At 36.1% G+C, this 16,246-nt stretch overlaps 2 protein-coding genes across 3 annotated transcripts; one reads left to right on the top strand and one right to left on the bottom strand.

The window, feature by feature from the left end:
* Window positions 1-527: 527 nt before the first annotated feature.
* Window positions 528-2,051, bottom strand: LOC107746491 (DNA polymerase delta subunit 4-like). Its single transcript, XM_016560725.1, has 5 exons — window positions 1,911-2,051; window positions 1,340-1,441; window positions 1,092-1,181; window positions 781-892; window positions 528-668 (listed from the first exon to the last, which is right to left on the bottom strand). The coding sequence occupies exons 2-5, from the start codon at window positions 1,437-1,439 to the stop codon at window positions 644-646; spliced, it is 327 nt and encodes a 108-aa protein (XP_016416211.1). The 5' UTR covers window positions 1,440-1,441; window positions 1,911-2,051; the 3' UTR covers window positions 528-643.
* Window positions 2,052-2,060: 9 nt separating this feature from the next.
* ssrp1b (structure specific recognition protein 1b) lies at window positions 2,061-11,803 on the top strand. Of its 2 annotated transcripts, XM_016560707.1 has the most exons (19): window positions 2,061-2,153; window positions 2,582-2,682; window positions 2,761-2,946; window positions 3,052-3,157; window positions 3,681-3,874; window positions 4,399-4,499; window positions 4,593-4,722; window positions 4,907-5,010; window positions 5,414-5,542; window positions 6,351-6,572; window positions 7,732-7,804; window positions 7,949-7,954; window positions 8,506-8,638; window positions 9,540-9,585; window positions 9,716-9,839; window positions 10,008-10,175; window positions 10,271-10,368; window positions 10,535-10,709; window positions 11,510-11,803. In XM_016560707.1, exons 2-19 carry the CDS (start codon window positions 2,629-2,631, stop codon window positions 11,573-11,575), a joined length of 2,115 nt encoding a protein of 704 aa, XP_016416193.1. In that variant the 5' UTR covers window positions 2,061-2,153; window positions 2,582-2,628; the 3' UTR covers window positions 11,576-11,803. The 2 variants fall into 2 exon arrangements, with proteins under 2 accessions (XP_016416193.1, XP_016416202.1); XM_016560716.1 differs by lacking the exon at window positions 7,949-7,954.
* The last annotated feature ends 4,443 nt before the right edge of the window (window positions 11,804-16,246 follow it).

Raw genomic sequence — 16,246 nt, 5'->3', positions numbered from 1 at the left:
CAACAATGCCTCCAACTCAGTAAATACCTGAATGCTGCTAAAACGTTCTCAGATGATAACTTATTTGTACATGTTGTTCAAAAATAGGCCTTTTAACATTCACTTTGTGGTTTAAGCTTACACAGTTCTTATAAAATGTAAAGTGACAGAATATACAAATAAGGATTAAAGGGGTCATATGATGCAATTTCAATTTTTCCTTTCTCTTTGGAGTGTTACAAGCTCTTGGTGCATAAAGAAGATCTGTAAAGGACGCGTTTCAGAAAGGCGGGGCATAGAGGAGAAACAATAATGTACAGTATGTGGAAAATAATGTGTTTTTTTAACTTTAAACCGCATAAACACATTTCATTACACCACATACACAAAATAATGTTCTTTTTAGCAACATCATATGACCCCTTTAAATAAATTAAAAAAACATATAAGGATATGTGTTGTTGATATAGTTATCCATATGGAGCAGGTCCACAGAGAGTAAACCATGATTTATAAATACCTGAGACTCAACAATAGCTTTTCTGTATAAAATGTTTAATAAAATGTAGTGTAATAAACAACAAAGCAAACATAGTAGAACATATCAAACACTACAAAAGTATTTCTTCTGTTCTCATCTTTCTGTCTTTTCTCCATCAGTTTTTCAGAGGGGATAGTCACACCAGAGACTGAAACAGAGCAAGCAAAAGAGCGTTATAGTGACAGGCTTCGGCTGGTTTTTGATTGCATCTGGATGTGTAAAAGGGAGAGAGAGAATATGTGAGTGTATGTTTGTAATACTTCTGTGTGTGCTCTGGGTCAGTGCTCTCCTTTAGTAAAATGTCTTTAATCTCCTGCTGGGGATTCAGCCCATGCAGTGCTGCCCTCTCCCATCTCTGCAGTCGACTGATCCCTAACACACGCACACGCACACACACACACAAAAACACACTATTAAATATAATATTTTTTTATCTTAAAAAATGTCAAGACCTGGAAGTGATGCAGATGATAATTTTCAGGGTTTCATTATTTTACAGACTACAGAAACCACACAACAATACAGACATAAACTTACATAAAGAGATTGGTTAATACAATTAATGACGCACCTGTACATGGTCCGAATTTCCAGTCCAGATCAAATTTCTTCAGTTCTTGAAGATCTTTTTCTCTTTCACTCAGTTGTGGGGGCTCAGGCTCTGATAAGTCATTACATTGTTATAAATGCTGCTGCATCACTGGTGCATTTTTAATGCTCCTTTAAATAATTTGCACAGTTTAGGAATTTGATGACATATTTCAGATCTCTGATTTCACTGAAATATGCACATACATAAAGACAAACATACTATCCCACCTGCTATTGGCGGTGAAGGAGACTTGTCTCTCTTGCCCCCTCTCCTTGTCTTCTTTACAACCTTGAAGGTGTCGGTTATGAGGCCACGCTTTGGTGTCATATCTAAAATTAAAGGACAGTTGGTAACACTATTTCTTTTTTCAATGTTAGTTCATGTTAACTAAAGTAGCTAGCCTAACTGAAGTCATACAGGTTTCCAACATGAGGATAAGTCAATGACTCTTCATCATTCATCTTCACCTCCTTCATCAAGTATGTGGTAAATACATAATGTTTTTTTTTATTATTATGATTATAAACGACACTCGTGTTTGTTTTATACATTTTGTTAATAGGAAATATCACAGCATCGCACAGTAAAGAAAATCTTTGGTCAAAGATGCTATCCAAACATTAAACAAAGAAGCTCACGTATGCAACAAAGTACAAACAATTTATTTTTGTGTAGAGTAAAAAATAAATTGCATTAAAATGACCAGTTACGGCAATCTTTATTTATCGATCGATCAATCGATCGAACAACACTGCTTCCGACTAAACCGCTTACATATATATGAAATTCACGGCATACCTGAATGCTGCTAGAATGTTGTCGGACGATAAATTATTTGCGAATGCTGACTGCAGTCTTCATCAATAAAACCTTTCAACTTTCGCTTTGAGGTTCGATCGTTTACAAAACAGACGGACGTTCAATAGGAAGGGCGGGGCTACGCACAGAGCGTGATGGCGTCATGACGAACGCGCTATTGAGCGCTGCGCTCCGCAAATCTACGCACACGGGACTCGGCCTTGATCCTCTCGCCGAATAACAGTAATACTGATTCAAATATCTCACATATTTCATTTTCTATGCAATAAAATTGTTCGAAATAAACTAGTCCTGTTAGAAATTTACTGTCAATTTAAAATGTGTGGTTCGTCACAAACAGAAAAACATTAGCCTGCTATTGGATGCACGAATATGGTAGCTTCGCTAGCTCCATTTATTTGTTTAGATTTAGAAAACCATTTGAAGTGCCTCTACAAGATATTTAGATTCATAAAGACTTATTTTATAGCACAAAGCTAAATGACATCCAAATCAACCTGCAATAAAGTGTGCCGCCTCAATGCCAATTAAGAGATTTCAATCAATTCTCTTGAAATGTAAACGAATTCATAATGCCACATGTAGAGAAAACAAAAATCTATTTGAATACTGTATAATGTATATTTATGATTTTACCTCTGCTGTCGCAGCTTTTGAACGTCACAGGTCCACTCTTGTCTAAGCTGGAGTGGCTGACATGAATGACACTCTGGAATTCAATGAAATTTATCAGGAGGTTAAGGGCACCTGGGTGAGTACACGCTGCAACAGTCTGGTGTCTATTCTGAGATGTTATTCTAGAAAATGTCTGACTGATCTCTCTCTACAGAATGATGGGCGTCTTCGCTTCAGTAAGCAGACAGTGGTGTATAAAAACAGTAAGACTGGGAAGGTGGACAGCATTCCGGTGCCCGAACTCACTCAAGCCCAGTGGAGGAGAGTCTGTCTGGGTCACGGCATCAAACTGTGCACCAGCACTGGAAACATCTACAAATATGATGGCTTCAAAGACACTGTGCGTCAGAGATACAAAATACATTCAATAAAAATAGATCAATTTGCTCCGCCTTCCACTGTTTCGTTCCATGTCTTAAATTTTCCATCATCTCTTTATGCACAGGACCTTGAGAAGATCTCAGAGTACTTCAAAGCCAACTACAAAGTGGAGCTGATTGAGAAAGATATGTGTGTGAAGGGCTGGAATTGGGGCACTGCTAAATTTAATGGTCAGTGCATTCCTGATGCAACACCATTTCTGAGACATATACAGTAAAACATTTTTTATAGTGCCCTTATTTTAAGTTTCTATGGTCTGTAGGATGAATAGTACAGTATTAGAAGAGGACTTTTGACACTGTATAAGTAATAATAGAAATAGTGGTTGAGCGATATATCGCTATGGTTGATGTATCTGCCAGTATTTGGCATTTTTTAATTATCAATATCACTGTACTATGTCATATTTACCATGTACTGTATGTAAAGTTAGAACAACCTGGTTTTTATTTAGAAAAAAAATAAAAATAAATTCCCAGTGCACACAGACTTACAAGATTACTGAGCGCACATCGCTATCTGCCATTAATAAACTATATTGGTCGACCACTAGAAATAATAAATCAATGCATAATAGTTAATAGAAACAATAGGAGACTGTTAATAAATAAACAGCTTTGCATTTTGATAAACTTAGCCTGAAAATGTATTTTCACTGCCATATCCAAGTTTTGCCCTTCTGTGGCTTTTCAGGGCCGTTGCTTTCATTTGAGGTGAATGAAAGTTCTGCATTTGAGATTCCGCTCGCCAGTGTATCCCAGTGTGCAACGGGAAAGAATGAGGTCACTGTGGAGTTTCATCAGAATGATGACACAGAGGTATCCCTCATGGAGGTGCGTTTCTATGTCCCACCCACCACAGGAGACGAGGGTTCAGACCCTGTGGAGGTAAGTGTGCATGCTTGTGTGTGCGCCACTACCTGACAGTGACCAACAGATGGCACAGTTTGCAAAGTAATAATAATTACATGCCTATAAAGCATGGGCTTTCAATCTTTTAGATGTCCCCAAATATGATCATCCTCATGCAAGGGACACCCATCCTGAAATTAAGCTATACAATTTAATGTAAAAACCTAATTTAACTTAATTTAATTTGAAAAATAAAGTAAAATATTATTTAGAAAATACTTTTTTTTTGTCACGTTGCTTTTTATAGTACTGCACTGTTAGATGTATCATTTATTTAAATCTTTATTCATTATTTATTTATAATATTATTTTAATCAACTTATTTTTTATTTGCTTGTTCAGTTTAATCTTATTTTATTTATTTAAAACATTTTTATGAAGTTTTTCTCTAAACTTTTGCACAGACCCCAGTTCGAGCCCTAAAGTAAAATCTTTGCATCCGTAAAGTCCACTAAAACTGAAAAATAATGAGCTCACAGTACTCTTCTCTGCTGTTTTAGGCATTTGCTCAGAACATTCTGTCAAAGGCAGATGTTATCCAGGCTACAGGAGATGCTGTGTGTATCTTCAGAGAGTTACAGTGCCTCACACCTAGGGGCAGGTACACATACAAACTCATAACATCACACCTTGTTGTTTTATGCTTAGAATATTGTGTGAACTAGCCACGTTTTATGGTTTTTGCTCTCTGTAGGTACGATATTCGTATTTATCCGACTTTCCTCCATCTGCATGGTAAGACTTTTGACTACAAGATCCCATACACCACAGTGCTCCGCCTTTTCCTGTTGCCTCATAAGGACCAGCGGCAGATGTTCTTTGTGGTGAGTACGGCATCATAGTCTGTGAAACTATCTCTTCTTTTTATCTGGATCCATCTTTAGGGCTAGTATTAATGGGCTTTGTCTATTCCATTGATCTGTTTTTGCTGTGTACTAAATTTGAGAATTGTGCTGATATAAGACGTCTATGTTAATGTTAATATTTGTGACCTCTTGTCTGTTTCAGATCAGTCTGGACCCGCCCATTAAACAAGGTCAAACCCGCTATCATTTTCTCATTCTTCTGTTTTCCAAGGAAGAGGAAATCAACCTCACTCTCAACATGAACGAGTGAGTTAAAGTGAGAGAGACAGAGAATGAGGGACACCGGTGAAGGATGAGATGGATGTCAGAAATAAACTGTTTACATTTGCTGCCAAGACTAAAAGCAGATACCAAAAATGAATTTTGTAGGTGCAGTTATGTTAAGCTATATTCTGTGAAGTGTTACTATATGTCACCCCAAAAAAGACTCTCCCTGAAGCTTTTTCTTTCACTTCAGCAAGGTTGATGAAACTAATTTAGAGCAAGAAATTATTTAGCAGATGCATCTATCCTAAGCAACTTTCAGTATACTTATTACAGGGACAATCAAAATTGTTACTCAAAAATAAAAGTTATGCCATCATTTACACTCATTCCTCAAAGTGTGTTGCCATCCAGCAATACCATTTTTCTCTCTTATATTCTGCAGGGATGAGGTGGAGAGACGTTTTGAAGGGAAACTTCATAAAAACATGTCTGGCTCTCTCTATGAGATGGTCAGCAGAGTCATGAAGGCCCTGGTCAACAGGAAGATCACAGTGCCTGGAAATTTCCAAGGGTAAAACATATATACATTGCAAAAAAAGTTGCGGTAAAAGACTATAAAAGAAAAGTCTCTATAAAAAATTTTTTTTTTTTTTAAACAGTTGCAAAAATATTTTGTGACAAGTATAAAATACCTTATTTAATTTATTTTAAACTAAACAATATACTTTATACTTTTACATATTGTTAATATTATGTTTTTAAACATTAAAGAGTATAAAAATACACAAATATAATAAAATATACATCAAAATGTCTGATGCACTGCCATTGCAGCAAATCTTACTGATTTATTTTTTAACAGTAATTTAAAAAAAGATGAATATACACTACTGTTCAAAAGTTTGGGGTCAGTTATATTTAATGTTTCAGTTTTTAAAATTTGAATATGTTTTAAAATGTCATTTATTCCTGTGATGGCAAAGCTGAATTTTCAGCAGTCTTCAGTGTCGCATAATCCTTCAGAAATCATTCTAATATGCTGCTTTCATGCGCAAGAAACATTTCTCATTATTCTCAATTTTCAAAACAGTTGTGCTGCTTTAATATATATATTTTTCAGGATTCTTTGATGAATAGAAAGGCATCATTTATTTGAAATCGATTTTTTTGTAACAATGTAAATGTCTTTGCTTTCACATTTGATTGATTTAATTCATCCTTGTAAAAGTATGAAATCCTTTAAAAAAAAGTTTCAGACATTAGTATATATTCTGGGATTAAGTAGTAGAACAAACATTTAATATCTTTACAAATTCTGTGAAGTCTGTATTTTTGTGAAAACACCTCAATGTCTTTTTCTCTCCCTCTCTTCTCTATAGTCACTCAGGTGCTCAGTGTATAACATGTTCATATAAGGCCAGTTCAGGGCTGTTGTATCCTCTGGAAAGAGGTTTCATCTATGTGCACAAGCCCCCAGTGCACCTGCGCTTTGAGGAGATCTCCTGCGTGAACTTTGCTCGTGGTACCACCACTACCCGCTCCTTTGATTTCGAGATTGAGACCAAGCAGGGAAATCAATACACCTTCAGCAGCATCGAGAGGTACCCATGAGCCCAATGTTTGTCTTGTCCAATTGTCGAGAACATAAGCTTTGTGGGAACTAGACCACACCAATAATGAGAAGGCCAGTGTCCATATCCTCTTTAAGGCACTTCCTGCCATTATGTTCTTGAGCACTTAACCCCATCTGCCATAGAAAGTCTGTGCTTCCTCTTTGTGGTGATTCTATTTGTTTATGTCTTATACTGGAGCAAAAGAGCCCCTCTCTTTTAGTGACCTGACCCCTTCTACATTAGATGTTAAAGGAAAAAAGTCAAAGCTACTTTATACACATTACAGTATTTTCAGTTTGACACACATTATGACTGAATCAATACACCAAGGCATCAGTTAGAAACAACACTTTCTGCAAAACTAAAGAGGATAGTTCATCTAAAAAATTCTTCATTATTTACTCATTCTCATGTCATTCCAAACCTGTATTACTTTCTATTTTTGTCCATTTTGTCCAAACAAAATTGAACCCCACTGACTTCCATTGTGTAGAAATTTTATTTTTTTTCAAAATGTCATATTTTGTGTTCCACTGAAGAAAGTAAGTCATAAGGGTTTGGAAAGACACGAGGGTGAGTAAATGATGACAGAAAGGTCATTTTTTGTGTGAACTTTAACACACTCTTGCACTACATTCTGTTACGTTCTTTTTGTAAAAATGCTACACACAAGTCTCATTGTTCAAGCACATTTCTCATTGTAAATCGTACTGTGTTTCATATCTAAAACTCAACACAATGAACTACTATAGAAAAACATGACTCACTAAAACATTCAAAATTTCCCTATAACATACTAAAGATAGTTATTCAATTAAAAAATGTAATAGGGATGTCCACACCACAGCTGTAATGATAACAACACAATGAGGAACGATACCGATTGAATCACTTTCCAAACTATTTTTTTCCAGCTTATGAATGAAAACATTGATAGCCAATCAGAATCCACCTAACTTTAAAGAGCTCAAGCGTTTAAGAAGACAAAACCACAGCACGCACTTACAATAATCAGAACTTTATTGTCCCTTGGTTTGGATGCTAATATAGTTTTTGTACTTGGTGTGAACAGGCTTTTAACTCTCTAAAAGAGTCTTCATCCTCTGTTTGTTCTATATGTTTAATCTGCCTCTACCATCTTTTTCAGGGAGGAATATGGGAAGCTCTTTGACTTCGTCAACGCTAAGAAGTTAAGTATCAAGAACAGAGGCTTCAAAGAGGTACGTCTACAGCCCATATTGCTTCCTATCAAGCAGTACATAATATTCATCCGCTTAGACATGTTCATAGACCCCTCACACAGTGGACGGACACTTATTCTACTCTTTGTGTTTGTGGTGTATGTCTGTATTGTACTCATGTAGAAAAAGGTTGGTATTGCCCTGCAGTTTGGTCTGGTGTCGGTGCTCCTATAACTTGCTTGCATGATGTTTGTTTGCGTGTCTCAGTCACAACCCGAGTGTCAAATGTGTTCTCTTTTATCTTTGATGGCTTAAAGCAGATGTCTCATCCACCAAAAGGTGGAAAAAGGTGGCTCACTGCTGGTTATGATTTGACCAGCTTAACGCTGTGTTCAGATCACACAGACTTTCATTAGGACCACAACAGTATTTTGTCTGAAATCTGATTATAATTTTGTGGTCACTGTATGAGAAAACCATTTGTATGCTAGATAATTCTGTGTGCTATGAAGACAGCGTTGCTCAAGTGAGTGCTTTTGAATGAGTTAACACTGATTGCTTATATGAATGTGTGTGTGTGTGTGTGTGAGAGAGAGAGAGAGAGGCTGGTGAGTATGAGAAAATGAGTGGGTATGAAATCTTTTGCTTGGAGAGGGCTTTCCTCTGCTTTGTTACAAATACTAACTTTGCAATGACATTTTGATATTGCATTGATATCATTTTAATTTGTACTCTGTCAGGGCATGAAACGTAATGATAACATGTACAGTGACTCAGATGAAGACCAGCATGATGCATACCTGGAGCGCATGAAAGAAGAGGGCAAGATCCGTGAGGAGGCCAATGACAGTGACGACTCGGAGGGCGAAAGTGGTGAGTGGCAACTCTCTGAGCGCTCGCTGTTCACTGTCACTTTGGATTTCGTGATCACGCGTACTCTACGTAAAAGGAGCACATCTTACAAGTTAAGATGTTTGTCAATGAGCTCAGGACCTGTTGAGCAGCAAATCCTAGAGCATGGTCTTGTCAGTCATCTCTCCTTACTCTCGACCTGTGATCAGTGAAATCTGACTCCTGCAGCTCATGTTGGATGCAGGGTTGTCAAGTCCGCATTTTTTTCCACGGAATTGGGCTACTTTTAAACTGTTGCCATGAATTGATTTTCCCCGTGCATTAAAGGTTTGAAATATTGCATAAATTACATTTGACTGAAATGCTTGTATTTAAAATATTTTGCATTCTATATGCCAGTTGCATTATATATCCCAATGTAGCCCTCTAGATGTAGACACAATAAACCTGTAGAAATCTGTCAACCTGTAGAGATTTTGTTCATTTGATTTTGTTGTCTCAGTTGCATTCATGTCATTTTGTATTGCTGCACCGTCACATAAGTTGTGTTTTTAAGCCTTGCCATTTTAAGACGGTTTTAAGCCTTGCCAATGTTTTGATGACTATTTACTATTCTTCTATAAGCTTGAGAACTTTTTACTTATGTTAATTAGGTTAGTATTGGTTTTTGCTGTGATATCAAAATTAGTGTCAAGAATTGTGCAGTGTCAGTGGTATCTAAAATGTTGGTATCGTAACAATCTTATTTCCAGCAAAAATAACTATATTGTGATATATATTGTTATTGTGAAATAAAATTACTCCTATTGTGACACAAAATTTTGGCCATATCTCGGTGCAGGTGTTTAAATGTCATAAATGATAACTGATGGGAATATGTTTTGTGTGAGAAATTAACATTTGACTTTTTTTTTTTTTTTAGACGAGTCTTTTAATCCTGGAGAAGAAGATGATGAAATCGCAGAGGAGTAAGAGGCTTTGTGTTGATATGACACAGTTTTAATTAGTGGTGCTAGCAAAGGCAAACGTTATTATTACTATTTCTCATACCTGAACAAAATAAGGGTGATAAATCATTAAGTCATATTTGTGTGTTAGGTATGACAGTAAGGCTTCTGCCAGTGAAAGCAGCGCTGATGACGGGGACAGTGATGGCGATCGGAAGAAGAAACCAACCAAGAAAGCTAAATTTGTAAAAGAAAGAAAACCAAGAAAGAAAAAGGTGAGAAAGAGAGAAGAGGGAAGGATAAAACATGGGTGACAGAGTTTGTACACTGGTTATTTACATTTATTTTAAGTACATGCTGTTGCTTGACGGTATTAGTTTTTTTTACCCTGTATGTTTTTTTACTCTCAAATTCAATGCAACTTTATGTGTTCTTGTGTGTAGAAAAAGGCAAAGGACAGCAGCGCCCCCAAGAGGCCAATGAGTGCCTACATGCTCTGGCTGAACTCTAGCAGAGACCGCATTAAATCGGAGAACCCGGGCATCTCTGTCACAGAAATCTCCAAAAAGGCTGGGGAAATGTGGAAACAACTTAGCAAAGAGAAGAAAGAGGTGACATACTGGACTTTAAACAATGTTAAATGCTGCAGTTTGTTTCTCCTTCTGTCTCAATTTGAACTTGAACTGATTCCTTGTTTTTCCACCAGGTGTGGGATGCAAAAGCAGAAGAAGCAAAGAAAGAGTATGATCGAGCAATGAGAGAGTACAAGGAGAGTGGTGGAGGATCCTCAGGCAGCTCAAAAAAGTACTCTAAATGTTCACAACTTTGTCCTGCACCTCACTTTGAATGGACAGTTCAGCCAAAAATCAATATTCTGTCATTTACTCACTATCACATTGTTCCAAAATATGATCTTAGCATTAAGTAACTGGCTATTTCTCACTGTTTTCCCCACATTTCATTCCTGAAGGGAGAGGAAAAAGAAAGGAGGGAAGAATGAAGAAAAGAAGAAAAGGAAGTCAGCTGGTGGAAGGGAAAAAGAGAAAGAGCGAGCTACAGGCAACGACAGCTTTAAGAGTCGAGAGTTCATATCCAGTGAGGAGAGCTCATCAGAGTCAGACAAAGGCAAGGGACGGAAGCGCAAGGTAACACACTAAAACACACATAACAGATTTGTTTATGGAATAGAAACTGTTTCATTCATCAACTTAGTTACAGTAACAGTGTTTTCCATAGTATCTTCACTGGTGGGTAAATTTATTGGTGGCTGTAGACTGTCATAATTGATGTATTGCCCGAATAACAGAATTTTTATTTTTATTTTTTTTCACCAATCGCCTTCTCAGCAGTCCTCATGTTCAGTAGGGGTGGTCACTTTTCATTCCATTGACGTTCATTCATATGTATGTGAATGTGGGATGGGGAATGCATTCTCAAGCAAAGAAGATTCGCATTTCTCTGCGTTCCCAAGTTCAAGTTTGGTGAACTCTAACCTGCAAATTCATATCACAACTGATGCAATGTGCAAAGACATTTTGTATGCTCAAAGTCTAGTATGACCGCAGCTTAATAAGCAGTAATTTTTTTGTCTGTCACATGTTGCCTATATGTTACTATATTGAATGTAAAATAAAGCATAATGCGAAATTCTGTCCAAACGAATGAATTCTTTCGAGATTTACCTCAACAGGAATTTAAAAAAGAGCAGTTTAATAAGTGTAATAAAATAAAAATAATTAGTTCACATTTAGATTCAAAAATATTCCAAATTTAGATTCTTCTTTAATAATTAAAACAAGTTTTAGTTTTATAGCCTTAATATGAAACACATATTTTTTGTGTGTAATTTTTACAATTTCTTGCGACTAATTAAGACTTCTTTTTGATGATGAAAATTTATTCATTGTCTCCCTGTCATTCTCTGTTCCTGTTATTTTTTATACAGGGGTCTGATGATGAAGAGGAAGTGGTCAGTACACCGCCTAGCTCTGAAGAGTCTGGCTCAGACTAACGGACACATTAAAAGGGGAGTGGAAGAAAACACTACCTGATGAAATCCTGATACAGTACATATTACAGCATAAGATCGTTAAGTTTTGTTTTAGTTTGTCAAGACTTTCATAAACGCTTGTGTACATGCCTTTGGTAGTGTTGAACTTAATGGAATAGTTTGCCCGGAAATGAAAATTCTGTCATCATTTACTCACCATCATGTTGTTCCAAACCCATAGGACTTTTTCTTCTGTGGAATATAAAAGGACAGATTTTGACAAATATTCTTTTTAGCAAAAAGACCCTTGAGCAAGTCTCCGAACCCCCAACTGCTCCCCGGGTACCGCAGCAAAAATGGCTGCCCACTGCTCCGGGTGTGTGTTCACTATTCACTGCTGTGTGTGTGCACTTGGAAGGTTTAAATGCAGAGCATAAATTCCGAGTATGGGACTTGGCTACACGTCACAACACTATAGTCTGCACCTTAGCTCTCCTTGGCTCATTCGTGAAAGAAGTAGCAATGTCTGTTTCATCAACGAATCATTCTTTTGAGCTAGATCTTTTTAGTGAATCAGCTAATCCAATTCACAAATAGATTTGAATGATTTATTCATTAATCAGCCAATTTTTATGATACTGCTGGTTGCTTTTTTGTTCTTTCTTAAGGTTTTATGCTTAATTTTCCTATTCATTGCAATTGCGTGGAAGAGACTTTTGGAACAACGCATGGGTGATCTGTTCCTTTAAAATAGTGTGTATTTTATGTTGTCCTGTCCTTGTTCAGATCACTGTGTTTACCTGCTTGTACAGAGATATTTTTACAGTGCTGCTTGCCAAACACAATAGAAACTGTATCTTTGACACAGTTATTGAGCTTGCTCTATATGTATTTGCATTTGAATAACAAGTTATGAAAAAAATCTCTTAAATGTAAAAATCTTTTTTACATTTGTATTTATCTTGTATGCATATTTTTTTGAGTTTGTTCTGAGCTCACCATTTATTTTATACAGTATTTTGTTTCACAAACATTATTAATTGTACACGTTTGTTGTAACATTAAAAAAAAATCTACATTTTAAAACAAATTAAACAAATTAAAAGTAATCATTAATTTATGACTCAAGTGAATATTCATCATGTCATGAAAACAGCAACTCAACATTTCACAACCCTTACTTGTTTGCATGCTCATCAGTTCTCATCTGGAATGTACTCCGAAATGTAGTGTGGTTTTTAAGTTAATGTGTTTGCATCAACAGTAAAAGCATAGTCAAAAACCAACAACTGACAGTCTGTGTTAGCTAATGGATGTAGAAAGTTCTGGAAAGTGTAATGGCCTTTAACTTTCAGCTGTAAAGTATAGGAATTACTGTGTGAATATCAACATCAGCACAACATTTTAATGTTCACTCATTCTTTTTGTGATGTTATGGAGGAAAACGAAAACAACAGATTGATTAATATGATTAATGATCGGTCCCATTAGGTGACCATGTAGACTTTGTGCGCGCAAATTTACAAAGCCAGTTTCGCTCTGGGCACTGGGCACCTGGGCACCCACCCCCCCAAGATTTTGCTAGAGTAATGAGTAAATTGCTTAGACTAGTAACTAGTAAATTGCTTGAGTCATAACTTTTATTTAGTGGCCTAAAAACTGAGGTCCAAAAAGGAACACCGGAAGAAGTGAACATACGATTAACATAGGATTAAAACAACTGCGGTTGAGAAAACGCCATATCATGCCTGTGAATGACTCTACTGCAGGTAATATGTATATATGTATAGCCTACATATCTATGGTAAAGACAATTTACGAATCCATCCAAAACACATGAAAACACTAAACGGGTGCGTCTCGTCAAGGATTCCATTTATATTTACAGTGCATTTATATTACCTACATTTCAGCTAGCCAAAAGGAACTATTAAGTCCGAAAGAAAATTTGTTTTTAATTGTTGTTATTAGCCTATTATCATTATTATTACCAGGGGTGTAAAATACTTGATTACTGTACTTAAGTAGCTATAATTTTGGGGTATCTGTACTTTATTCAAGTACAATTTGAACTCACTACTTGTACTTTTACTTGATTAGATTTCTGAAGAAGAAACAGTACTTTTTACTCCATACAATTTTATTTAAACTTGAAAAGTACTGATTACATTTTTGCACATTAAATATGATTAATAGAACCTCAATTAACGTGCTTTTGACGTGTGAGAACCAATGAGGGTTGTTTTCATGCATCAAGCACACATTTCAGCTTCAGTTTTAACTTTCATCCTTTAAATTTCTGGCTTCAAAAGTTTGCCATATTTAAATTGTCATCACTGATTTTATTTGCATTCAGCCAATATATTACACAGCTTCCTCAGATTTGATTATTCATGTTGTGGTGGGAATGATTGCTTTTTTTATATAACAAATCTAAAAAGAAATATATAAAAATTGTAAATTGTAAATCATTTGTAGTGATGCTCTTACTATGGAGTGGATCCAGTGGTGACATATTGATATATAATGATATATTGAGTAACAGTTAGGACTGTCAATTAATTATTTTTTACTCTAAATAATTACATGCTTTGCGCATTAATTATATATAATTAGTTGCAAATAACCATATATCAGTGCTGAGAAAAAAACTCTAAATGCACCAAATTAACAATTAAAAGATGAATTATTGCTACAGACAGGGGTGTGGAATAGACAACACAAAAAGTGGCCTTTTACAAAGTTAATGTTCTATGATGTCTCTGGCCTCTGTATCACATCTTGCTCTTGTCGTGGAAATTCCCAATACAAATCTGACTTCACCACAGACAATTCAAACAACTACCAGTTGCTAATATAATAACTACAGTATCTCGAACTAATTCCCTGAATTCCCCGAATACTTACAATACAGTACTTCCCTGAAGTATTGTGACAGCGTCCCGTCAAGAAGCTACGATCACTACCTCAATCACACATGAGCACACAGGTCTTTAGCATCTATACACTCTCACCGTCTTTCTCAGCTGTACGCTGGTACGACACAGGATCTTTAATACTAACTCAGAGTATTAGCCTCAGCCTGAGAACGACTCTATAGTCTTCCAACACTATCACTGTCTTTGCGGTAGTCTTCTATTCCTCAGCTGTGCAGCATATACCAGACACCACTCCCAAGTTGCTCTTTGCAGGAATAAAAGTTTATTCACGGCCGGGAGCCCACTGGTCACAACAACCAAGAGAGACTCCTGAACAGAAAGATACATGTACATTTATACCTTGTAGATGAGTAAAATTCAATGTCACTCAAGTCTTCTTCACTGTAATTAGTTATACTGATCTGGTCATTGGTTTGTCATATGACTGTTAGTTCTACTGTTTTAAGCATTTTTTGGGTAAGTATAGATTCTTTAATCATAGATACATGATCTTTGATCTGATCATGAACCTGAACATTCTATATTGAACATACCCTTTTGACTCCTTCTGAGGCCACTCTTTACAGAAAAAGTCCATCCAAAACTGAAAACTCTTTTATGATTTACTCACCTTCATGCCATCCCAGATGTTTATGACTTTCTTTCTTCAGATGAACACTAACAAAGACTTTTAGTGTGTGCATATAATGCAAGTGTACAGGACCGCTTCAGAAACCACCCAAAGTGAACACAACGGTAAAGTTTAAAATATTAGTATTTGTATGTTTTCTTACACACTATCATTTCACTTAAGAAGAAATTGGTTCATCAGTAGGTGTTGAATCTTTTTGGTGTTGAAGTTTTTCAAGCATTATCTCTGGACATCCTGTACACTTGTATTGTATGCAGACAGATTTGTTTCCCCCTAAAACTCTTCATCTGAAGACATTCAGTCACATGTGGGATGGCATGAGTGTGTAAAGGATGGTGTATCCCTTTAAGGGCTGTATTTTTTGTGTTCCACTTTGCTGCATTTTAATCGTCGTTGTTGCACTAGATGACTTGTACAAATGTGTTTTGTTTTGTTTCTCACTTTAACCAAACCTTTGTATGTCTGTCTGACAAAACATTTTATGCAATTTAATTTTAAGCAGTTTCACTTTGCATTGAGAAGATGGCTCAACATGGTGAAATAAGAATCTCCTTTATTTATTTATTTATTTATATTTGGAGTACATGTACTTTTTTAATACTCAAGTAAAATTTAAAGTTGTCCTTTTTTTACTTTTACTCAAGTATGCTTTTGGCCAGATACTTGTACTTTTAAGTAAAATGTGAGTAAAATTGAGCAAAATTTTCACTGAGTATATGTACTTGAGTATAATTTTTGAATACATTTCACACCCCTGATTATTACACCTTTTCTCATTAGACTGAATAACTATTTTGCTCTTTGTCAGGGGTGCTGCTATGGTTCCTGGGGGGGGGGGACAAAGGAACTACCTAGGTTCCTTTGCCCCTACAAAGAGGAATATTAAAAGCGGAACCAATTTCTTCAATGCCTTTCCAAATGGCAAGGTTAAAATAGCAAAAAAAAAAAAAAGCTAGCCCTTAGGATGTAGGCCATTCCTCACCTCACGCCCACCATTATTATTATATATGCTGTTTAAACATTCTATAAAATATTTCTTTGGGCTCTGCTTCTTTCTTTAGTCTTAATTTTCTGGTTTCTTTTTTGTTTTTGTTTTTTCTTATTTCTGGTATATGCATGTAA

The sequence above is a fragment of the Sinocyclocheilus rhinocerous genome, unplaced genomic scaffold (assembly GCF_001515625.1).
Source record: "Sinocyclocheilus rhinocerous isolate Xijiao unplaced genomic scaffold, SAMN03320098_v1.1 scaffold2026, whole genome shotgun sequence".
NCBI lineage: Eukaryota > Metazoa > Chordata > Actinopteri > Cypriniformes > Cyprinidae > Sinocyclocheilus > Sinocyclocheilus rhinocerous.
Note: the sequence above shows the minus strand (reverse complement) of the source record. Positions and strands in the feature narration are given on the sequence as shown.